Here is a 24,909-nt window from a genome sequence, read left to right as displayed (position 1 = left end):
GGAGGAGGAGCGGCCATGGAAGCCCAGAAGGAGCCCAGCTCTCCCCCATACACGCACACACACACTCAATGGGATCGTGTCCAACTCTACTTTCTGCTTCCCACCTGCTGCAGTTTTAGCAGTCGGAGCCGAGCGCAATGGCAGGGTGGCAAGATGCCGCCTGGCATCGGATATCCGACGCAGATTGAGAAAGTCAAGGATTCGGTGGTGGCGCATCTCCAAGATGGATCTTCTAGTGCAGCGGCACCCAATCTTGGGAACTCCCTGCCTATTGACACCAGGCAGGCACCTTTGCTGCACTCTTTCCAGCCCCTGCTAAAAAACAAACAAACCCCTCTTCCCCATGCAATTCTCTGGAAAGGAAATCTAAAATGCAGAGAAGGCAATGAGAGCCACATGTGACGGGTGGATCCAACTCTGATCTGATGGTGTAGTGGTTAGAGCGTCGACTAGGACCTGGGAGAGACCAGGCTTCAAATCCTCACTGGGCCATGAGGCTCACTGTGTGGCCTGGGGCCGGTCGCTGCCACTCAGCCTCATCTGCCTCACTTTGTAGAATCACAGAAGCGTAGACCAGGAAGGCGTCCTGCAACCCCTTGCAATGCAGGAATCTCATTGTTGTTGTGGGGTTTAAATGAGGAAGAGGAGAATTGTGTGCACAGCAGCTTGACTCCTTGCAGCTGGGTGGGATGTGGGATATAAATGCAACCAAGAAACGAATTAAAATTTGACATTCGGAGGAGAGAAGACTTTTTGCTGCAAGTCTAAGTTGCAGAGAGACAAAGTGAGGTCGCGAGACAATGAAAGTGATGATTGAAACATCCGTGGGGACAGATGGGGGTCTACATGCACAGAGTGCAGAATTTATCCAAGCTGTGCCCCCTTTCTACAAAACAATACCGATGATAATTGACGAGATCTCTGGGATCTCCTCTCGCTCTGTACTTCTTCAGAAACCAGGGAATTATTTCCTGGATGGCAGCCGATAAATCACTCTCATTTCATGGCTGCCTTTTGTCTTTGTTGCTGTTGCTTATATATGCAGACCCTGCCTTCCTCCTGTGCTCTTTTGCTGCTACAACACCACTACAACTCTACCGAATTGTAGAGCTGGAAGGGACCCCAAAGGTACTCCAACCCCCATGATGCAGGAATTTTTGCTGCAGAAGCGCCCGACACACCATCATTAGAAGGCCCTCCCTGAGAGGCAGCAGAACAGAAGGAAGCCACAGGGGACTAGCTGGCCCCTTCCCAGGACACGGCTACATCCACAGTTCCCGGGCGGTGGGGGTTTTCCTTCCCAGCTCTGCCACAGCAGCATGGAGGTCACAACCTACTCCCACAAGGAAAATACCTAAGCTGGGAGCCTAAAGGCCAGGGGGACAGAAGCAGCCTTGTCCCTGCCCTGGAGGGGCAACTGCGGCCACAGGAGGGAAGCAGTGTCCATGGGCACAGAGGAGGAGCCGAGTGTAGCCCACACTCCGTGGGCAGAAGGATCAAGGCAGCCGCAGAAACAGGGGAATGTTTCCATGATGTAGTTGAGCAGAGGTGGGAGATTTGTAGGGTGGGCAGAATGGAGAATAATGCAGACTTTCAGCTTGCAAAATGCATCTCTCTCTCTCTGTAATTTTAAAGGCTTGTGGGAGGGGCATTTAGAAAGATGTTTAGTCAGGTCGGTGTGAGTTTTAATTTGTTTTTAGTCTATTGCTACTTTAACTTTTTACAAGGCATACTGTTATTTTTTTCTTTGTATTTATTTCATCGATTTCTTCTTCTTCTTCTTTGGAAACCACTCTGATTTTTCTTTTTGACAATCAAGCAGTTTATAAATTCTATTTTTAAATAAGGGTGTGTTGCATTCAGATGCTCCTGCTCTAACACACACGTTCTTTGGACAGGTGACAGTAAAGAATTAGTAGCCCCTCTGCCCTAAAAAAAAGGAAGAAGGGCCTCAGCTTGGCATACAGAAGGTTCCGGGTTCAATTTCCAATAGCATTTCCAGGTAGGGCTGAGAACGTTCCCTTCATGGAATCCTGGAGAGTCCCTACTGCCAGTCAGAGTAGACAGTATTGGATGAATGGACCAAGAACCTAATTCAGTATAAAGCAGGTTTCTAAGACATGGTCAAGGCTAAAGGCAACAGAACCGAACAAACCCTAACCACCTTGATGAAGCTGTTAGCTGAGAGTCTATTTTACTGATGGAGGCGAGAGAGCAGACCTCACTTAAAGTCCCACAAGGAGACCATTGAAGAGGAGGGATTAGAACCCAGGACCCCTCCCCCCGCCAATCCAAGTCCCTCCGCTCTGACTCTCATCAGCAAATCCAAATCATAGAGTTCAAAGGTAACCCCAAGGGTCATCTAGTCCAACCCCCCTGAAATGTAGGAATCTCTGCCTTCTTTTAAAGAAGGGGTGGGGGAAAAACTTGTGACTCTCTACAACTCCCCTGACGACCAGCCACGGTGGCTTCTGGGAGTTGGAGTTCAACATATTCAATTATTCTACTCCTGCATTGCCAGGGCCGGACTAGATGACCGTTGGGGGTCCCTTCCAACTCTACAATTCCATGATCCTAACACCTGTGTTGGGCAGGGCTACAGGTTCCCTTCCACTGGACCAAAGCAACGGACTCAGTGCAAGGCAGTCTTCATTCGTTCACACGGCCAAGCCTGCATTTCACCCAAAACGGAGGGCAGTTGGAAAGAGGAACAGGCAGATGGGCACTGGAGGTCATGACTCGCACTCAATCCCCAGCACAGCTGCACCTGAGCACACACCTACCCCATTCATAGCGCCTGCTGCATCCTGCAAAAAAAAAAAAGGCCAGTCTCCACATGGACATGTTGCACAGTGGGGTTTTTTAGTCCAGCAACCTGGAGCAATTTTGCACTCCAGGCTGAGAAAGGAAGGAGTATGTTTGACAGTGGAACAGAAGAGGGTGGACTCTCCTTCACTGGAGGATTTTAAACAGAGGTTAGAAGGACGCCTGTCAGGAATTATTGAGCTGTCATTCCTGCATTGTAGGGGTTGACTGGATGACCCTCATAGTACCCCCCAACTCTACGATTCTGTCGCTAGAGACTGAGATAGCAAGGGGGCTGCCGGTGGCAAAGCACAGCCATTGCAACTAGTGGCCATCAACAGCCTTCTCCTACTCCGCGAATTTGCCCCATCCTCTTTGAAAGCCATCCTTGCCTCCTGAGGCAGGGAGTTCCACAGTTTGGGCTGCATTAATATCCTGAACCTCCCAAGCTTCAGCTTTGCGGGAGTTTCTGGTATTAAAAGAGAGGGAGGAAAAAAAACCTTTCCTCTATCCACTGTGCATCTTTTTACAAGTTTCTATCATGTCACACTGAGATGCACATATATATATGATTTTCAGGTTTATACATTTCAATAATTTTACAGTCATTTTAACATTTCAAAACTTGACTTCCTCCCCACTCTTTCTGCGGTTCCTTAAATTTATTTTTGATATCTTCTGCATATCCAAATTAACTTAAATTGCTCATTTATTCATCTGCTTTAAATATATTCTATTAGGAAACTGCAGGTTACACTGAGATGCACTTTTGCACACCATGTTGCTCCAATCTTTTCCCAGTTATGGCACTGGCCCCCAGCCCCCCAGCTCCCTCCCACTGGCCTTTAGGGCTGCCCCCACCCCACCCCAGCCACTCACTCACCCTCCATAGGCCCCAAAGGTGAAGCTCCGCTTCCTGGAACCCATGGCAGCAACAGAAGGCAGGGGAAGTCAGAGGATCAGGCCAGCCATGGAGCAGAAACAGAGATGCCCGGCACTGCCTGGCTGGAGCAAAAAGCATGCAGAATCTGGCCGGGGAGAAAAGGAGGGAGGAAGAGAGGGAAGGGCCCTGCATTTTCCCCGCCTCCTCCCCACCAAACCTGTCCAACCAGCACATGCTGGAGCTAAAACTCCTCCAGCAGGCCCTGAAGGGCACTTGGGTAGCTCCCAGCAACCGAGTGGGTCTTGAAGGCACACAAGCTGGCACGGGGCCGCTCAGGAAATTGACTGCCAGGCAGCAGGGCGGCAGGGCAGTGCAAGGAGAAGGACTCAGTGCTGGTGCCAGAGCCAGCCCCGGGGACAGGTTAGTTAGTGCCACGGTGCCAGCCTGCAAATGCGTGCCAACAGGTGCCGGCCAGATGGGCACAGCGAGGCAGAGTCTCTTTACGGAGATGTTCCAAAATGCCCCTTTTGGGGACCAAAGGCATGCCTCTTCTGCGCCCCTGAAAAGCAATCTGTGCAGAGCAAAGGAGGGGTGTGGATCCATGAGTAGGCAAACTAAGGCCCGGGGGCCGGATCCAGCCCAATCGCCTTCTAACTCTGGCCCGCGGATGGTCCAGGAATAAGTGTGTTTTTACATGAGTAGAATGTGTGCTTTTATTTAAAATGCATCTCTGGGTTATTTGTGGGGCATAGGAATTCATTCATTTCCCCCCCAAAAAATATAGTCCGGCCCCCAACAAGGTCTGAGGGACAGTGGACTGGACCCCTGCTGAAAAAGTTTGCTGACCCCTGAACTAAGTTCTACTCAAGAGTATATTCATTGCAATTAGCAGGAGCCAGTGGTGGTGTAGTGGGTTAGAGTGCCGGATTCGGAGCTGGGAGAGACCCGGGTTCAAATCACCCCACTCAGCCTTGGGCTAGTCACTCAGCCTCCCAGCCTATTCTGCCTCTCAGGCTTGTTGGGAGGATAAAACAGGGAGGAGGGAAACTATTAATAAATTTGTAATGTAGTTGTGTTTATTATTAACTCCCAGTAGGAGACAGCGCTGCATAGTGGTTAGAGAGTGTGGGGCTAGGACATGGGAGAGACCAGGATTCAAATCCCCCACTTGGCCCTGAAGCTCAGTGGTTGGATGGGGCCAATCGCTCACTCTTGGCCAAACCTACCTCACAGGGTTGTTCTTCGAAGAATAAATGATCAAATTAAGTTAATTTGGATATGCAGAAGATATTAAAAATAAATTTAAGGAACTGCAGAAAGAGGGGGAAGGAAGTCAAGTTTTGAAATGTTAAAATACTGTAAAATTATTGAAATGCATAAACCTGAAAATTATAAAAATAAAAATAAAAAATGGGATACAAATGCAATAAACAAATAAGTAAAACAACATTCGGTAAAGGTAAAGGTACCCATGACCGTTTGGTCCAGTTGCAGACAACTCTGGGGTTGTACGCTCATCTCACTCTATAGGCAGAGGGAGCTGGCGTTTGTCCACAGACAGCTTCTGGGTCATGTGGCCAGCATGACTAAGCCACTTCTGGTGAACCAGAGCAGCGCATGGAAACGCTGTTTACCTTCCCGCTGGAGCGGTACCTATTTATCTACTTGTACTTTGACGTCCTTTTGAACTGCTAGGTGGGCAGGAGCTGGGACCGAGCAACGGGAGCTCACCCCTTCGTGGGGATTCAAACCGCTGACCTTCTGATTTGCAAGCCCTAGGCTCTGTGGTTTAGACCACAGCGCCACAGGCCCTAATTGGAGTCAGAGGAGATCAGGATTTTGCTCAAAGAGCTCATGTTTACTACCAGGATTCAATCGAGGCATATGAAAGATCACAGGTGTTTTCTGAGAATGCACAAAGTGTGTTTCCTTTGTCCTTGAATGGCTACCAACAACAACTGTGATTCCTTCAACGCAGCGGGTTGGACTAGATGACCCTCGGGGGTCCCTTCCAACTCTACAATTCTACGATTCTATAACTCCCTTCATGTGCTGGCTGAAACTGACAGCAGCTGCAGTCCAAAGTATATATAGAGCACCCAGTGTTGGCCAAGGTGCATCTAGACAATGGCAGGCGGCATGTCTTCTAAGCAGCCTGCAGCCCCTGTGCCACTTATTGCTGGAAATCAGGGCCTGCCACCAACTCTGAGCATCACCCAAAAATGAGATAATAACAGGTGCCCTGGTTCAAGCCTGCGGCTTGACTGAGCAGCCAAAAAGATCAGTCAAACCCAACAGGCGATGGCACTCAGAATTGCCACCAGCTTCCTTGGGATTGAGCTCATCGTGGACTAGCAGAGATATCTCCAAGCCTTGAGAACAGCCAGGAATGTCTGCCATCATGCACCAATGGTGGTCCAATCCGGCCCCAAAACACACGAGCACCAAAACACACATGAGCACCTGGAGATACCTGGTTGATTTCCAAAGTAGCTTTGCCTATTGGATTGGTTGCTCATTTACAAGGAGGGTGAGAGAGGTCTGTCAGGAGAGGAAGGGTGGTTGAGCCATGGTCAGAAAGCGCCCCCTACTGGACAGCATTCAGCAGGAACGTCGCCAGGGCAAGAGGCAGTAGGAATCATTCAGCACTCTGGACAGCAATCCTGGGGGTTCTCCTTTTAAGGTTGCAAAACACACACACTATGCCCATTGTGGCTGGGGCGGGTGTCACAAGAATGACAGAACTGTAAAAAGGTAAAGGTAAAGGACCCTTGGGCGGTCAAGTCAAATGCGACTATGGGGTTGCAGTGCTCATCTCACTTTCAGGCCAGCATTTGTCCACAGACAGCTTTCCAGGTCATGTGGCCAGCATGACTATACCACTTCTGGCACAACAAAACACCGTGATGGAGACCAGAGCGCACGGAAACGCTGTTTGCCTTCCCGCCACAGCAGTACCTATTTATCTACTTGCGCTGGTGTGCTTTCAAACTGCTAGGTTGGCAGGAGCTGGGACAGAGCAACGGGAGCTCACCCTGTCGCAAGGATTGGAACCACCGACCTTCCGATCGCCAAGCCCAAGAGAGGCCCAGTGATGTAGACCACAGCGCCACACGTGTCCCAATTTAGGATTGGAAAACACACACACTGTGGCTGGGGCGGGTGTCACAAGAATGATAGGAACTCCAAGGGTCTTATAGTCTAACACCCTGCGATGCAGGAGTCAAAGCTTTAAAAAAAAATCAATGACAGGTGACCACCCAACATTTTTTAAAAGAAAATAAATCTCCAAGGAAGGAGAGTCCACCACCTTCTGAGGGGATCTGTTCCACTGTCAAATGGCATTCACACTCAGAAAAGCTATTCCTACCAATAGTACAAATACCGAATTATACAGTATAATTTAGATAAGGTGGCCCCTATTCTAGCACGTGTGGGGCCACCTTCTGTAAATGATATAATTTGCTATTTGAGCTATTGGTATTAATAATTGTATTACAAATTGGTATTGTTATAATGAGGTTATTATTGGTTTTCCCAGTAGTGATGTATGGAAGTGAGAGCTGGACCATGAAGAAGGCTGATCGCCGAAGAATTGATGCTTTTGAACTATGGTGCTGGAGGAGACTCTTGAGAGTCCCATGGGCTGCAAGAAGATCAAACCTATCCATTCTGAAGGAAATCAGCCCTGAGTGCTCCCTGGAAGGACAGATCGTGAAGCTGAGGCTCCAATACTTTGGCCACCTCATGAGAAGAGAAGACTCCCTGGAAAAGACCCTGATGTAGGGAAAGATTGAGGGTACAAGGAGAAGGGGACAACAGAGGACGAGATGGTTGGACAGTGTTCTTGAAGCTATGAACATGAGGTTGACCAAACTGTGGGAGGCAGTGGAAGACAGGAGCGCCTGGCGTGCTATGGTCCATGGGGTCACGAAGAGTCGGACACATCTAAACGACTAAACAACAACAACATCATTGGATTGTAATTGAAAACTAATAAAAATTATTATCAGAAAAGCTATTCCTAATGTTTTGGTTGGAATCTCCTTCCTTGTCACTTGAATCCTTCAGGGGAGAGTATTGTGGTTGCACCCATGTCCTGCTTGGGGGGTCTTCCCAGTGGGGCATCCGAGGGGCCACTGAGAAAAAAGGATCGGGGTGGGGCAACCCTTTCAGATGGCTGGGGGTACATCACACATACACACGGCCTGATCCTCCTGGAATAAACCACAAGGCAATGACACATACCCTGTTTCTCATATTTTAAGACATACCCATAAAATAAGCCATAGCAGGATTTTTAAGCATTCAAGGAATATAAGCCATACCCCGAAAATAAGACATAGTGATAGGCGCAGCAGCAATGCCGGCCGTGGCAGGAGGAAGAGGAAAAAAATAAGACATCCCTTGAAAATAAGCCATAGTGTGTTTTTTTGAGGAAAAAATAAATATAAGACGTGTCTTATAATATGAGAAACACGGTACAACCAAAGCCAACAGAATCACCACCACCCCAACACACAGCCATCCTCTCAGATTCTGTGGGCTCCATGAGTGATGCCGCAACTCTGGGCATTTCTCAGAGATTGGAGATGGGGGGGGTGGGGGGGAAGAGAGACAAAAAAGAACAGGCAAGCAAACGCAACCATCTGCTCAACTGCCAATATTGGAAGGTCAAGTTGCATCCGCGTTGACTAGGAAACCAAGCAAGCAGCATTTTTTTTTAATGGGGAGGGGGATGCATGGGTCCCATTCTCAGCACTTCCAGATAAAAAGGATTTCAGGTAGGAGGAGACGGAGAAGGGCTCTCTCTGCTGGACAGCTGCTGCCACTCAAAGCAGGCAGTGCCAGGCTAGATGGGCAAATGCTATGCGCCACCAGGAGGTGAATTCTTAGTAAGGGAGGGTCGAGTGCTGGAGCATCTGTTTCTGCAGACAGAAAGTCCCAGATTCAATGCTGGCTTCAACTCCAGGTAGGGCTGGCAACACCTCCTGCCTGAAACCCTGAAGATCCGCTGCTGCCAGTCAGTGTAGACCATATTGGAGTAAATGGACCGGGCATCTGGCTCAGTATCTTCAAGAGAATGGATCTTGCTTGTATTGCAGGAAGTCCCAGGTTCAATCCCCAAGGCAGCTTCTCCAGAGAGGGCTGGGAAGAGAGACCCTGCCTGAGACAATGGAAAGTGGCAGCTGCTGCCAATCAGTGCTGACAACACAGAGCCAAATGGACTCAAAGGTTTAATGCAGCAGAGCATAGGAGTGTTTTTAGCAGATGCACAGGTGCTTTGCATGCTGGAGGTCCAAGCATCTACATCTCTGGGGGAAAGACAAGGAAAGATGATTGCCTAAACCATTGTATAGCCGCTGATAGATGCCTCCAAGTGTTATGGACCACAGTTCCCCGCCACACAGGCTGGGATTGATGGTAGCTGTAGTCCAAAATATCTGGAGAGCACCAGCAAACAGCTGTGATGGAGGACCTTGCAGAAAAAGATGAGTAGTATTTCATGGAAGGCTAATTAGTCAAAATGCAACCACAGCTGGGCTGGAGGCAGTGTTAGAAACTCAGATATATAAGCCAGGCTCCAAATGGCTCCTTAAACCAAGGTTACAGTTGCCAAAACAGAATGTCTAGTTGCTATTTGGGGGCAAGATGGCTCTAAAGTCTTAATTTTCAAATGATGAACTGACTGTGATTGGTTCTCAGTTAAACATCTGGCTAGTTCTGATGAGTGCCTTGAGCTAGGTTAAGAGTTTTGAGAACCTAAAGAAGAAAAGTCACTTGATCCAGGGACAGTCCACATATCTATTGACCTATATTCCAACATCTTTTTCCTAATGGCGATTGCTCCTGCTCAGGTTGCACAGAAAAAAGGCATTTTGGTTCCAGAAATTCATTCTGATAAAATATAACTGATAGAATTCTAAAGAATGGAATACTGTATTAGCATGTGAAAACGGTCCAGATTCAATGATCCCCAGATGGTGGGGATGTCAGGCGCCATCCTGGCACCCAGGCATCTTCATTCGGTCCAAGTCAGGTCCAAAATGCGCCTGGCGCCTGGCTAATTTCGAACCACTGGCTGTAGGGAACTACATTGTGAAAAACAGGGCAACTTTGTATGCGTATTGTGCAAGTTAATAGAGCGTGTGTGTTGTATGGGAAACATCAAGAGACAACTCAGCTCTCTTGAAAGAGGGTCTGATCCAAGACCACAGGCCAAGGCATCATACTCTTTAAATCCATTGCCAGATGGGAAGGAAGGGCCAGGGGCAGAGGCTGGCATACTAAGGGCATTACATACTCTAACAAGGCTTGAAATATATTTAAAAATGTCCACTAGCACCTTAGAGATCAACTACGTTTGTTCTGGGTATAAGCTTTTGTGTGCATGCACACTTCTTCAGATACACTGAAACAGAAGTCACCAGACCCTTCTTTATAGTGGGAGGGTGGGGTTTTTCTCAGGAGGGTAGTAGGAGATGGGTGATGGACTCAATGGGTATGGTAAACCTGTTGAAGAAGTGTGCATGCACATGAAAGCTCATACCAATAACAAACTTAGTTGGTCTCTAAGGTGCTACTGGAAGGATTTTTTTTATTCTGTTGACAACTGTTAACGACTGGAATTAGTCCTACAGGAAAAAGCAAGGGATAGTATGCAGATGATCAGCATATGTAATGAGACAGGAATCCAATATCTCTATTAAGACCAGGTCTCTCCATAGTTTTCAGTTTAGTGATAAGTTGTAATTCAGCAACTTCTCTTTCAAGTCTATTTCTGAAATTCCTTTGTAATAAGACAGCTGCTTTGAGATCCTGTATTGACTTCTGCTTCAGTGTATCTGAAGAAGTGTGCATGCACACAAAAGCTTATACCCAGAACAAACTTAGTTGGTCTCTAAGGTGCTACTTTGTCCATGGAGTTTTCTTGGCAGGGATACTGGAGTGGCTTGCCGGTTCCTTCTCCAGGTGGATCACATTTGGGCAAAACATAACTTCTCTAAACCTAGACAGCATCTTAAAAAGCAGAGACATCACCTTGCCTACAAAGGTCCATATAGTTAAAGCTATGGTTTTCCCAGTAGTGATGTGTGGAAGTGAGAGCTGGACCATGAAGAAGGTTGATCGCCGAAGAATTGATGCTTTTGAATTTTGGTGCTGGAGGAGACTCTTGAGAGTCCCACGGACTGCAAGAAGATCAAACCTATCCATTCTGAAGGAAATCAGCCCCGAGTGCTCACTGGAAGGACAGATCCTGAAGCTGAGGCTCCAATACTTTGGCCACCTCATGAGAAGAGAAGAATCCTTGGAAAAGACCCTGATGTTGGGAAAGATGGAGGGCACAAGGAGAAGGGGACAATAGAGGACGAGATGGTTGGACAGTGTTCTTGAAACTACAGACATGAGTTTGACCAAACTGTGGGAGGCAGTGGAAGACAGGAGTGCCTGGCGTGCTATGGTCCATGGGGTCACGAAGAGTCAGACACGACTAAACAACAACAAAGGTGCTACTGGACAATTTTTTAAATTTATATGCAGCATATATTTCAACTGCATCAGACCAACACAGCTACCTACCTGAATCTAATAAGGCTTGCTGTCAACCCACCCCTTCCTGGCTACTGGTGGCCTTGCTTATTGCTGCCCACTCGCTCCCCCTACTTTTGATATATATTTGTGCTTGCACAGCCTATCCGGGACTGATAGCAAGCTGTTTCTCTGGTCAGACGGTAGAGAGCAGTTTCAACCTAATTCCCTTGCTAACCTCCTCAAACACAGCACCATTTCCCCTGGTCTGCATGGATCACCAAAGTGATGCAAGACCAGCATCGCCACTCTCTCCAGATACTCTGGCGTGACCCTTCCACACGTTTACAGCAGCGATGCAAAGGAGGCTAGTATCGCCGCTCCCATATCACAGATGAGAATAACTGAGGTGCAGAGAGAGATGCCACTCATTCTCGGCTCGCGCAGAACAGAGCAACTGTGCCACATCAATTCCCTTTGCACGGATATTTCAGCTTCCACCCAGCTTCTCGAAAGAAGAAAACCTGCCAACGAGATCTTGCCATGCTCAGGATGGTGGGTGGGAGGACGCCAGATTCTGGAATCTGGCAGAGTTGGGAGCTAGCGAGGGATCCAGCCATTAATTACAGCATCAGCTGTTGCAATGTGCAGTTCAGAGGGGGAGAAAAACCTAACTCCCGAGAGCTGAAATAAACAAACAGACAGCGGAGAGGCAGGGGAGATGGACTGCCAGGATGAAGTCATGCTGTAGAGTGGCCAACCCTCCAGCAAAAGTCATTTGCAATGAACGAGCCACCCAGTCACACACGAGGGAAAAGGCAGCCACCACGTCTGAGCCACGGGCCTTGCGACATCAGTCATTTCCAAGAGCCAGGGACAACGCAGGTAGACTTGGCACATACTTACAAATGGCAACAATGCCAAAACATTTTAGGAAAGTGCCACTGTGACTTGGTGGCAGGACACCTGCTTTGCATGCAGAAGGCTGTAGGCTCAGTCCCTGGGAGCACCTCTACTGGCTGGGCTGGAAATGACCCCTGCCAATCGCAGTAGACAACCCTGTGTTAGGTGAGCCAGTCGTGTGACCCAATTTAACACACCTTCCCTGTTCCTTTTTTAAATCAGCACTTTGTTCAGAAACATGTGGACTAGAATCTTGGTTTATTTTTAAAAGGAAAGACTCATCTTTAGTATTCAAAAAGCCCTTGGTTCCAGCACTGACATTTCCAGGTACGTCTGGGAAAGGCTCCCTTGCCTGGAACTCTGGAAAAGCGGCAACACTGAGATGGCAAGACCAGGGCTCTGAATTGATCCAAAGCAGCTTGGTATATTCTTAAGAGGCTGCAACATTGCTCTCACCGAGAGCAACTTCTTGACATAGTTAAACTATAGAACTCCTTCCCACCAGATCCAGTGACCACCAACTTGTCCAGCTTTAAAAGAGCATTAGACAAAATTGAATGGAGCAAATGCTTGTTTTCTTCTGTTCTGGAGGGCAGGACTCAAACCCATGACTTCAAGTTACAAGAAAGCAGGTTCCGGCTAAACATTAGGAAGAACTTTCTGCCAGTCAGAGCTGCTCAACTGCAGAATGGTCTCCCTTGGGAGGTTGTGGACTCCCCTTCATTGGATGTTTTTAAGCAGAGGTTGGATGGCCATCTGTCATGGATGCTTCAGTTGAGATTCCTGCATTGCAGGGGGTTGGACTAGATGACCCCTGGGGGTCGGTTCCAGCTCTAGAATCCTATGACTCTTATGACCAAGCACTGCCCCCTGTATGACTGCCAACGGGCCTCAGGCACACACACAGAGATGTAGCCCACCCCTGTTTGGGAACCTTATTCCGGCACCGAGATCAGCCCCTGCAACATGTCCTAGTAAAAAATGGCAGGGCTTCCGTGCATGTGCAGAATGCATTCCCCCTTGCTGCTGAAAAAATTCCTCCTCCTCCTCCCAAGGTGTTGCAAACTAAAGAATCAGGCCCCTGGCTCAAATTGCCTGGATTTGACACAGGTCTGAACCCCCGGGTCTTTCCCCCCATTTAGAAATGGAGCACGGTGTCTCTGCCCAGACATTTGTCTGAGCTCTGGAGCCCCCAAACCTATTGAGCCTCCCCTCTGTGCCTTCCAACCAGTGGCCTGAAAGTGAGCTGAACCCTTGGAGAGGCACATTATGGGTTGTTGGAGACAGGGGACTTATCCAGCAGACTCCTCTTATGTTCCCCGGGGGGGGGGGTATGAGGGAGGAGGGCAGGTGGGGGAGGCAGAGAGCCCCGTTTCAACTGGGATTTGAAAATTGTGGTGGCACAAGGCAGAGCAAACCCAGGCATGGAGGGACACACACACAGAGAGAGAAAGACACAGTTCTCTTTCACATGAGCCATCTCTCCCGCATCCATAGCCATCGGCTGGAACAAACACCACGCCGCCCCCTCCCTGAGTCTCCCACTCCTGCCCACGTCGTAGACATGAGTCACTGGGGACTCTTGCCATTCCCAGGCCAAACAATGCAGCCAAATATAGGCTGTACGTGCTTTGATGCCCGTGGCGTGTGCTTGCCTGCAGCATGCAATGGGGACACACACACACGTGTAGCAAAACCCCTTACCTGCCTGTTACGAGAGGCGTATACGGCTCCCAGCCTAACCTGTATGGAAATGGCTCTCTTTGGGGAACCGTGCAGCAGAAAGCATCCAGTCCTGACCTTTGCTGAAGGGGTGCGGGGTGAACAGGGCCAGCAGCATCTCCCCCAGGTAGGGCTGGGGTAAAAAACCCCTCCCCAAACCTCAGAAAGACACTGCAGATTGTTGCTGACGATGCTAAGCTATCGGCACAACTTGCTATAAGCTTTCCAACTTTCTAATAAAACCAGCCCTTTGTGCAGAACCTTGAGGACTAGATCCTTGTTTAACGGGCTGCTTAGAATGGGAGGAAAGGAATCTGCCTCCTATTGGTCCATCAAGCTCAATATTGTCTGCACTGACTGGCAGCAATGACTCGTCAGGGTTTCATGCAGGAGCCCTGCACAGAGATGCTGCCCTTGGGGAATAACCTGGGCAATTCTACATGCACCTCAAAATGCACAGCACCACAGGTTCCCTTGGCGCCCTAGAGAGACTCACCCATGCAGCCAGTTCAACGAACGATGATGAGAATGAATTGATTGTGCTGCCCAGTCACGACACTAAGAATCAGCTGCGAGAGACCTAATGGTACAGCTGGCCCCGCTTGTCCTCTCTGCCACTTCGGCCTGCACAGGCTCACGAGAAGCAGCTACCACCAGAAGCCACACGTGGCTTCGATGAGCCAGCAAGAATCCTGCATGCCACTGCCGTCGCTTCCGCAACCCAACAGCCTCCTTCCAAAGCCACCAGAAGCTGGAAGAGCTAAAGGGAAGGACGGCATAGTGGTTAGAGTGCCAGACAAGGACCTGGGGGAGACCAGGATTCAAGTCCCCCACTGTCACAAAGCTCACTGGGTGTGTGACCTTGGGCCAGTCACTGCCTCTCTCGGCCTAACCTCCCTTGCAGGGTTGTTGTGTAGATTTGAACAAGGAGGGAGAGTACAGTGTATGCTGCCTTAGAGAAAAAGGTGGGTAGAAATGTGATACATTTTTTTAAAAAACTAGCAAGAGGGTCCTTTGCAGAATGAAGAGAATGGAGAAGTTGTCACCTAGAGACCACAACTAATGTCCTCCCGCTTCTACATCTGTTGACATTTGCCCCATCATCATCACAACACAGGTAGCTACCGTATACAATTTGCCCCATCATCATCACAACACAGGTAGCTACCATATACAGAGTCAGGCCACTGGGTCCTTCTAATACTGCTTACACTGACTGGCAGCATCTCTCTGGGGTTTCCGGAAGGGAGTCTCTCCCAGCCCTACCTGGGATTGAAACTGTAAGCAAGACAGGTGCTCCACCACCGAGTAACAACACGTCCACCTCAAAACAAATATTATTCTCTGGTCACAGACCCCATTCGGTCCACCAGCTGCCCGCCCCCCACAAAAGGGAGGTCACGCTGGGGGGCTTTACTGTCCAAGAAGGAGCCATCTCCCCCTGAGCATCGACCCCCCCCCACTGCAAGCAAAAGACGTCTGGAAAGCAAGGCAGGTCGGCCTGCAAATCAAGGTCAGGCAAAGCCCCCCCCCGGACCCCCATAGGGGATGGAGAAGTGCTTGCCAGCTTCTCACCCCCCCCCCAAATGCATCCCTCCCAGCTCTCTCCATCCTTCCCTGCAGCAAGGAGACTGCAGCTTAGAAGGAGCTGGGCGGGGGGGGGGGGTGAAGAGGGGGGAGCTTTCATTCTTAAGGCCTCCCCTCAGCCTTAATGAGATTTGACAGACTTTGAGGACCACTTGAAGGTGGGGGGGGGGGAGAGAGAGAGAGAGAGAGAGAGAGAGAGAAAGAGAAAGAAATGAGGAAGGATTTTGGGGGGGTATAATAGAAACATTCCCTCCAAGCAACCCCTCCATAGTCACAGCCAGCTATTTGATTCATTTGGCGCATTTCCAGCTTCGGGAAGACCTTTCCGCACACAAGACATTGTCTTAAGCTGGTTTTCGGCAATTTGTAAATGGGAAAACGGCCAAGAGCTCATCTCTAGCGAGGGGGGGGGGGTGCGAGGCCCTGGCTGGTACCCGACGCCTGCCCTACTCAAAGTAGACCTATTGGAGTGAATGGACCACGACTCGCTCAGGTCCACTCGGAGGGGGATGCAACCCCTTGCCAGCCCTGGCCTCGAGGACAGAGGCAACCCCGTCCTCTCTCTTCCCAACCGCGGCGGTTGGCACAAGCTCAGGAACCCTCTCGCCCAACTCCCCCTCCGACCCCATCCTGGAACGATGAGCCCCGTGATGCAGAGTGGATCCCTCCCCCCTGCTCAAAGGCAGCGGGGGAGGGGGGAAGAGGCCGACGGGCTTGTCTCCTTGACCGGACCCGCTCACCCCGCGCCCGCACGTTCCGACGTGACGCTGGCAAAGGCCAGGAGAGGCGTGTAGGGAAGCACCCTAGATGAGAGAGCGCAGGGAGGGAGGGGTGCCCCTTGCAAGTCCCCGCTCGCCACAGAAAACACGGGATTGCGGAACGCGCTCGCGACTGCACGTGTGAACGCTGACAGCGACAGAGCTAGACCTTGGTGAGGGGTGTCTCCCGTTCTCCGGCAAGGTCTCCCCCAGCCCACCTGTGCGCAGCGACCCAGGCGCCCAAGCCGCCGCCTCGACCGCAGGACCCAGGCGTCCGAGCCTCCCCCGCTCTCCGAGATGCGCTTACCGGAGCGGCGCCTCTCCGCCTTCCTGCAGCTCGCCTCCGCCGCACTGGCGAGCCGAGTGAGCGCCGGGCGAGGCAAGACGAGGCGAGGCGTCACGTGGCCCACCAGCCCGTGCGCCGCTCCCATTGGCCGCCCGCGGAAGGAGGGCGGTGTTGCGCTGCGGGGAGGCAAATCCCCAGATCGCGGGCGGCAATCAGGAGATGCGCGCCCGCCGCGCGCACTTTCTAGCAGCAGCAGCAGCCGCGCACATTTGTTGCATTGTATTGCATTGATATCCCACCTTTTTTCTCCAAGGAACTCAACGTGGAGTAGATGATCCTCCCCCTCCCCCCGTCATTTAATCTCCACAGCAGCCCTGCGAGGTAGGCTGCCAACTTGAATGAAATATGAGGGGGGGGGAGTAACCCCTGCCTTGCACAATCGTTCACATGACGGGGCGCACGGACACCATTTGAATGACAACGCCCATCAACTTTGGGGGATCCGGCCCCCTCAAATATTTTATTGTGGACCTGAGCTCAGTTCTGCCTAGTGCCTGGCAGCAATGGCTTTCCGGGTGAGCCGGAGACCTTCTGCATGCCAGGCAGGTGTTCTGCCCGTGAGTTCCAACCCTCCTCCAGCAGCAGCACAGGACTGGGCTCTAATTCTGGATTTTGGGGGGCAGGGGACAGGGGACAGGAAACGTGGGGTTTTCACAGTGAAATGATGCAGCAGGGGTCCTTTTGCACGTGTTTTTCACGCTGCTTTGTAGTGAATCCAACGACATCAGGTTTTCGGTGAAACCGTGACCCAGCGGATTAGGGTGCCAGAGGCTCGTTTTGGTTTGGCACCATTTGGGCCGCAAAAGGTTTCTGCGGGGGCCGCTTTTGCCGATGTTTGGCGCCGTTTTGGAGCGAATCGGGCGACTTCAGTTTTTTGTTGAAATCGTGAGCCCAGCATGTTAGGGTTTGCACCGTCAAACATTGTAGGGGACAATTTGCAGGAGGTGTTTGCCACCGTTTTCGAGTGAATCGGACGATGACGGGTTTGGGGCAAAACCATGACCCAGAGGGTTACGGTGCTGGGGGCTCATTTTTGGACAACCGCGGAACGTGGGGTTTTCACTGCCAAATGTTTCCAGGGGTCGTCTTTTGCAAGTGTTTGGCGCCGCTTTCGAGTGAATCGGACGGCGTCGGTTTTTTGGTGAAACCATGACCGCCACATAGCTATATCCTGACAGATGATTTGGTCTGGAGCTACAGTGTGGAAGTAAAGGATGTGAGATTGCCCCTACTACTACACCCACCTGGGGTCTCCAATATGATGCACCCAGCCCCCACCCACACTACCCCTATGTTGTGAAAGTTGGGTGTTTTGTGGGGAAGAGCTGTTTGATTGGGGTACTTCCTGCTTGTGAGTTATTGGTTTTTTAAAAATATTTATGTACCTGTGGTCAGTGCTATTTTCCCAGAATAAGAGGTACCAGAAATCACCACAATCGCCTCCCTTGTTCTCTTACAACGGCAATGGTGCCCACCTGAGAGGTGCCCGACCTGCGAGTTAGGGTGAAAAAAAATCCCTGCCTGTGGTGATGTTTTGTGGGTGCTGTCTCCCTCCATGCCCCTTACTTCCATTTTGATTCCATCAGCCCAAGGGAAAGGCTGCAATCTGCCTTTTCCCACAAGATTTGTGGAACCCCCTGTCACCCCTTGGCTGCGCCCATGGCTAGAGGAAAGGGGGAGGAAATGAAGCAACAGGTAGCCTTTCGTGTGAACAACTCCACATCCTTGCCTAGCTTGAAGTAAGGCACCGCTTACAGTACCTTTATTTTGGACTGCTGTTTTGTGCAAGCATGGTAGATCACAAAAGGTGTATGTGCACATGTGAACCCATGGATTCCAGGTTTCCTGACTTGGAGCAACATACCCACCCACACCCAGGGACACATGGCTGCTGTTTTCTGCAAAGCTGGTAGATTGAGAAACTTGCATTGTATTATTATTATTATTATTAAAAAAGATAAACTAAAGGTATGTGCTTACAGGTAAACAGGTGCCCATGCTGACCTCAGGCAAGGCCAGCCCACTCATGAATTTTTCTTTGACTTTAATAATAAAGAAAACTGTAACAAAATAATATAATGAGATAAACGAAATACAGTAGGCATCCCCAAACTTCGGCCCTCCAGATGTTTTGGACTACAATTCCCATCATCCCTGACCACTGGTCCTGTTAGCTAGGGATCATGGGAGTTGTAGGCCAAAACATCTGGAGGGCCGCAGTTTGGGGATGCCTGAAATACAGGATGGGTAGGCAAATTAAGGCCTGGGAGCCGGAGCTGGCCCAATCGCCTTCTAAATCCGGCCCATGGGCAGTCCAGGAATCAGCGTGTTTTTACATGAGTAGAATGTGTCCTTTTATTTTAAATGCATCTCTGGGTTATTTGTGGGGCCTGCCTGGTGTTTTTACATGAGTAGAATGTGTGCTTTTATTTAAAATGCATCTCTGGGTTATTTGTGGGGCATAGGAATTCATGCTATGGTCCATGGGGTCACGAAGAGTTGGACACGACTAAACGACTAAACAACAACAGGAATTTGTTCTTTTCTTTTTCCCCCAAAATATAGTCTGCTGTCCCCCCATAAGGACAGTGGACCGGCCCCCTGCTGAAAAAGTTTGCTGACCCCTGAAATACAGCAACCTGAGGCAAGAAACAAGAAGAGACACTCGGCCCCAAGCACTCTACTATTCAAAAGAGGGTATTTTACTTACAATACCCTTCTCAATGTGTCAAATTTGAATCAACCAATTTTCATCCAGCATGTAAACTCTCTAAACTTTCTCATTTAAAAATTCGACAAGTTTTGTACAATCTTGCTTGTTCTCCATGACCAAATTTATATTAGCAACATATACAAGCAGAAAAGCTGTTTCTCCATTTTGTTGCTCTTCCCCATCATCGGACATCGGTTGAATTGGACCACATATACTATCAGTATGAACAAGTTGCCAAGGCTCTGAACTTTTCTGGCTTTCATTGGGGATAGAAAGGGGTGCCAAAAGTAGCAGGGGACAGAAGGAAACAAGCATGGGGCTCTGACCAGCCACGTCCTCGTGACCAGCCTCCCCTGAATTTTATAGTTTTGCTTCCACCACTGGAAAACCTGCAGTTCATTTAGATGGGCCTTTGCCCAGATTTCCTTCCCCTTCATTTCATGGCAGGTTTATAACGGGGACAAAGTCTAGCTCGCCTTACAATCATAATGATCCCCATTAAGCTTTTTATACAGGCACCATCTGGGCTATTGATTCCTGCTCCGGTTGTGTTTCCACAGTTACACCCACACACCTTGCAGGACCTGCCAGTTGAGCTGGGAAGACTTCCCCATCTCGACATCTTGGAGCAGGCACCCCCAAACTCAGCCCTCCAGATATTTTGGGACTACAACTCCCATCATCCCTAGCTAACAGGACCAGTGGTCAGGGATGATGGGAATTGTAGTCCCAAACCATCTGGAGGGCAGAGTTTGGGTGTGCCTGTCTTGGAGGGTTGCCAGAGGTCAGCATTGAAGACACCAATCAACATGGACCCAGAGTCATATTGAGACTCGTTGGGGCATTTCCTGTCCACCTCTTTTCAGATAAGCAGTAACCAAATAACTACAGGTGTGTGTAGGCATTTATCCTAGAATCCTAGAGTTGGAGGGGACCCCAAGGGACATCCAGTCTAACCCCCTGCAATGCTGATTCCGAGATACCCGAGAGGTCTCTGCGTATCCACTTTCTCTCCTCTTGATCTGAGAATTGATGTGTGTGTGTGTGTTTGTTTGTTTTTCAAGGGGAGAAAACCCGAATAAGCAGACTCTGACTGAAGTGACCCCCTCCTAGCTCTGCCCCCCAACCCTCAGCTGCCCCTTTCCACAGTCCCACAAGCTCTAGTGCAGGGGTCACCAACCTAAGGCCTGGGGGGCCAGATGTGGTCCAATCGCCTTCTCAATCCGGCCCACAGACGGTCCAGGAATCAGCGTGTTTTTACATGAATAGAATGTGTGATTTTGTTTAAAATGCATCTCTGGGTTATTTGTGAGGCATAGGAATGAGTTCACCCCCCCCCAAAAAAATATAGACCGGTCCACCACATGGTCTGAGGGGTGGTGGACAGGCCCATGGCTGAAAAAGGATGCTGACCCCTGCTCTAGTGGTCATCAACCCTCACTGCGAATAAACGACCTCATAGCACACATTATTGGGTCTTGAGCTCTGTCAGGAGCTGTCCAGCATTTCAGAAGCTCTCTCTCCTTCCCAGTTTTCCTTGGAGGTGCTAGGTATTGAACCTGGAACTTTTTGAGGTCCACCACTGAGCTATTTGTCCTCTTTCTTTCTTTAATAATAAAAAAATATTTATACTTTTCAGGTTTATGCATTTCAATAATTTTCAATAATTCAATAAGTTTTTGTATCCATTCTTCCTTTGCTGGGACTTCTGCTTCTTTTCCATTTTGAGGCAAGTAACGTTCTTGCCGCTGTAGTAGCATACATGAATACGTTTCTATACAGTTTGGGTAGTTCTGTCCCTATAAGTTCTGTCCCTATAAGAAAACAAGAAAAGCTTCTGGGTTTGCTTGTTTTTACAAAGGTTATTTTAAACAACCTTTTCATTTCATTGTACATCATTTCCCAGTAAGCGTTAACCTTACTACACAATGGCTTATTATTATTATTATTATTATTATTATTATTATTTATACCCTGCCCATCTGGCTGGGTTTCCCCATTGACTCTGGGTGGCTCCCAGCAAAATATAAAAAACACAATTAAAAAATCAAATATTTAAAACTTTCCCTATACAGGGCTGCCTTCAGATGTCTTCTAAAGTCAGATAGTTGTTTATTTCCTTGACATCTGATGGGAGGGCGTTCCACAGCATGGATGCCACCACCGAAAAGGCCCATTGCCTGGTTCCCTGTAACCTCACTTCTCGCAGGGAGGGAACTGCCAGAAGGCCCTTGGCACTGGACCTCAGTGTCTGGGCTGAATGATGGGGGTGGAGATGCTCCTTTAGGTATACTGGGCCAAGGCCGTTTAGGGCTTTAAAGGTCAGCACTGACACTTTGAATTGTGCTCGGAAACGTACTGGGAGCCCATGTAGGTCTTTCAGGACCTCAAGTGACAGCCAAGGATCCAGAAGACCCCCAAGCTGTGCACTTGCTCTTTCAGAGGGAGTGTATCCCTATCAAGAGCAGGCAACCTCCCAGCCATTTGGTCCAGATGGGGTGTTGCTGCTGCTATGCCCAGGTCGTGCTTGGGGATTTCCAACTGGGGCATCTGGCTGGCCACTGTGAGAACAGGAGGTTGGGCTAAGTGGTATCCAATTTGATGTGACCCAGTTGCAACCAGGCACTCCTGATGCTCTCAGAAGCAGATGCGCACTTTGCAACTATCCACAGCCTCAGATCAAAGGGCTCCTCTTGAGCAAATGGTCAATTTGTCTCCTCCTCTCTCCACCCTGTACCAAAGCCTCAGCTGGGGCCAAATATATCCTCCTGCCTCTCTTAAGCCCGCTGGCAGTCTTTTCAAAGATGCCTGGATGTTCCATCAAAACCACACGGAGAGCACTTGGCAGGCTTAAGGAGGGAAAAAAAACAGCTTCAAAGCTTTTCAGAATGGGAATGCTGGGCCCTTTTGAAGGGAAGGGAGACAGTCAGGTGGGAGAGGAGACATGCAAACGAGCACTGGTTTATTCATGAGATGCAAATCACGGGCAGATCGCTTTCAACTGTTCCCAAGGCAGCTGTGCGGCGTTCCTGCTTCAACCCAAAGCATCTGATCTCAATATGCTGCATTGAAGGGGTGGCAAGCCCCCACTCGAAGCAAGGAAGCTGCGGCACCCGCAAGCAGAAAAAGGCTGCCGGGCCAAATCAACAGGAGGAGGGACCTGTTTCCATTTCATCTCCCTCGGTGGGTGAACATGTCACCCCTGCGGCACACAGCCAGCTGCTCCCCGTCTGAACCATCTGCCGGCCAACTTGGGAATGAACCCAGGAAGCTGCTTATACCGAGGCAAACCTGTGGCCCATCTAGATCAGTGCTGTCATCGCTGGCTGGCAGCAACTGCACACCAGGGTTTCCTGCAGGGCACTTTCCCAGCTCTACCTGGTTGTGCTCGTGGGGATTTAACCTTCTGCATGCAAATTATTTATTCCATTGCATTTTGATCTTAACTTTTCCTCCAAGGTGGTGTACATGGCTCCCCCATCCTCTCTTCCCACAACCCCCCTGCAAGGTAGGCAAGGCTGAGAGAAGGCAGCAACTGGTCCAAGGTCACCCAGCGAGCTTCACGCTTGCATGGGAATTTGAACCCTGCCCTCCCAGGGCCTAGTCTAACAGGCTAAGCACTGCACCATTTCAGCAAAAGCAGAGACTTCTGGCCTATTGAGATCACCAGGTAGGGCTGGAAATGGCCCTTGCCAGAAACCCAGGGGTGCAGCTGCCAGCCAGTGTAGACAGTACAGTGTAGAAGACAGACCAGTGGGCTTGATTCAGTATGAGGAAATTTCCTGTCTTAAAGGATGGGCTGCAGCTCAGCAGATCACCTGCTCTGCATCTAAGCATGTCCCTGTTTTTCCTGCAGGTAGGGCTGAGAAAAAAAAAACCCTTCTGTCTGAAACCCCGGAGAACCACTTGCTGCCAGTCAATAGTACTGTAATTTTTTTTTTCAGCTTGATACTGGGGGCTTCTTTTGTGCAGGCAAACACAGACAATGCTTCAAATATCCCCCTTTTAATCTCCAAAAAAAAAAAAAAAAACCAGCCCCTGCAACAAAAGACATAATGCAGGTCATCCGTGGAAGTCCTATCACAGTGGAATTTTACTGCAGGAGAGGAGAGGAAAAAAACGGAGAGAGCAGGCTCTGAGAAGGTACCATCTAGAAAGGGCAAATGTCAAGAGGAAATAATGGCGCCAGAGGCTGGAATCTTTCAGCATCAGACAGCAAAATGGTGCTGGATGTTATTCTGTTTATTAAAAAGGGACAGCATGACCTTTTTTTGCATTTACTCCTACCAATCCGTGCCAAATCCTGGCCACACAACACCCCACCCCTCGCTAGGGCTTTGCTGTTGACTTGTGGCTACCATGGATGGATCAGAGAGAGGGGGGCAAGTGACCTTCACGCTTGGAAAGGGATTCATACCGGTAGAAGAAGAGGCAGCTTTTTTGCTTCATCCACACATGGCAGTTTGTAACTCAGGCTGACAAACCATTGAGGCAGGACGACAGGGATGAGAGAAGCTGCTTCTTTCCCCCTTTCAGGCGTGATCTTTGCCTTGGGTATGTATATGTATGTTGCTTACAACACCCAAAACGTTTTCCAGGAAAGTGCACGAAACACAAACCAGTTAACTCCAATCGGCAAGGTACAACAGCAGCATCGCAAAACAGCCAACAGAATAAGTTGTGTCATTTTGATTTTTGCTTAAGCATCTCGGCAGCACAGGAGCCACGCTTGATGCATGCAATCTTCTACTAGGATGGAGTGATTAAGAGAGTCTAAAAAGACTTGTCTGGAGGCAAGTCTCCTTGTCACCTACAACCAACAAGCAGAAACGAAACCAGGCTTTCCCTCAATGTTAGAGTACAACTCCCATCAGGCCCAGACATTGTTGACCTCCATCTGTCTCGAGAGACAATGGAGTGGACCTTTGGGGGGGGGGAATCAAACCATTGGGAGAGTTACAGCGGCTGCTGTGGCTGTAGAAACTGATGCAGGAGACCCATTTTATTGCAGGTGGGGAGAATTTTGCTGCTACGGGTACACCATGGCATTTCTTCTGACGGCTGACAAGAGTGGTGCAGAGTTAATAACTTGCTCATAAATACAAAGAAAACAAAGGAGCTCGTGGTGGACTTCAGGAGACAAAAGAACGATGTCTAGCCACTTTTGATTGACGGAATCTGCGTGGAGAGGGTTACAACGTTCAGATTCCTGAGTTGCATTGAGTTACAGGAGGATGTGTCCTGGAGTGTCAACACAAGGGGGCTTGTGAAGAAAGTGCAGCAGAGAATTCTAAGGAAAAAACACCTTCCGCAAAAGCTGCTGCTTGCCTTCTATCACTGTGCCATTGAGAGCGTGCTCACTTATGGGTTATGCGTGTGGTATGGAAGCTGTACTTCCCAGGATAGGATAGGGTTGTGCAGAATTATTAAAACAGCGGAGAGTATTGGCTGCTCACTCTCCACCTTAGAACAAATCTATATCACCAGGTGCCACAGGAAAGCACTAGACATATCAAGAGATCCATCACATCCTGGTCACCGCTTCTTCGAGCTCCTGCCACCAGGATGGAGATACAGAATAACGAAGGCGAGAACGAGCCGTATCAAGAACAGTTTCTTCCCTAGAGCAATTTCGGCCTTAAATGGAAAGTCTGGACTTAGA

The 24,909-nt window shown here is 49.5% G+C and overlaps 1 protein-coding gene across 3 annotated transcripts in view; it reads right to left on the bottom strand.

Moving 5' to 3' along the window:
* RAP1GAP (RAP1 GTPase activating protein) overlaps window positions 1-3,814 on the bottom strand; it is a 75,694-nt gene extending 71,880 nt beyond the window's left edge. For all 3 annotated transcript variants that reach the window (XM_060276292.1, XM_035120247.2, XM_060276291.1), the window contains exon 1: window positions 3,689-3,814. In XM_060276292.1, the coding sequence (XP_060132275.1) occupies window positions 3,689-3,732 (44 nt within the window). In that variant the 5' untranslated portion in view covers window positions 3,733-3,814. The remainder of the gene's footprint in view (window positions 1-3,688) is intronic.
* Between the last annotated feature and the right edge of the window lie 21,095 nt (window positions 3,815-24,909).

Source organism: Zootoca vivipara, chromosome 6 (genome assembly GCF_963506605.1).
Source record: "Zootoca vivipara chromosome 6, rZooViv1.1, whole genome shotgun sequence".
In the NCBI taxonomy this organism is placed as follows: Eukaryota; Metazoa; Chordata; class Lepidosauria; order Squamata; family Lacertidae; genus Zootoca; species Zootoca vivipara.
This window is presented reverse-complemented; position numbering and strand designations above follow the sequence as displayed.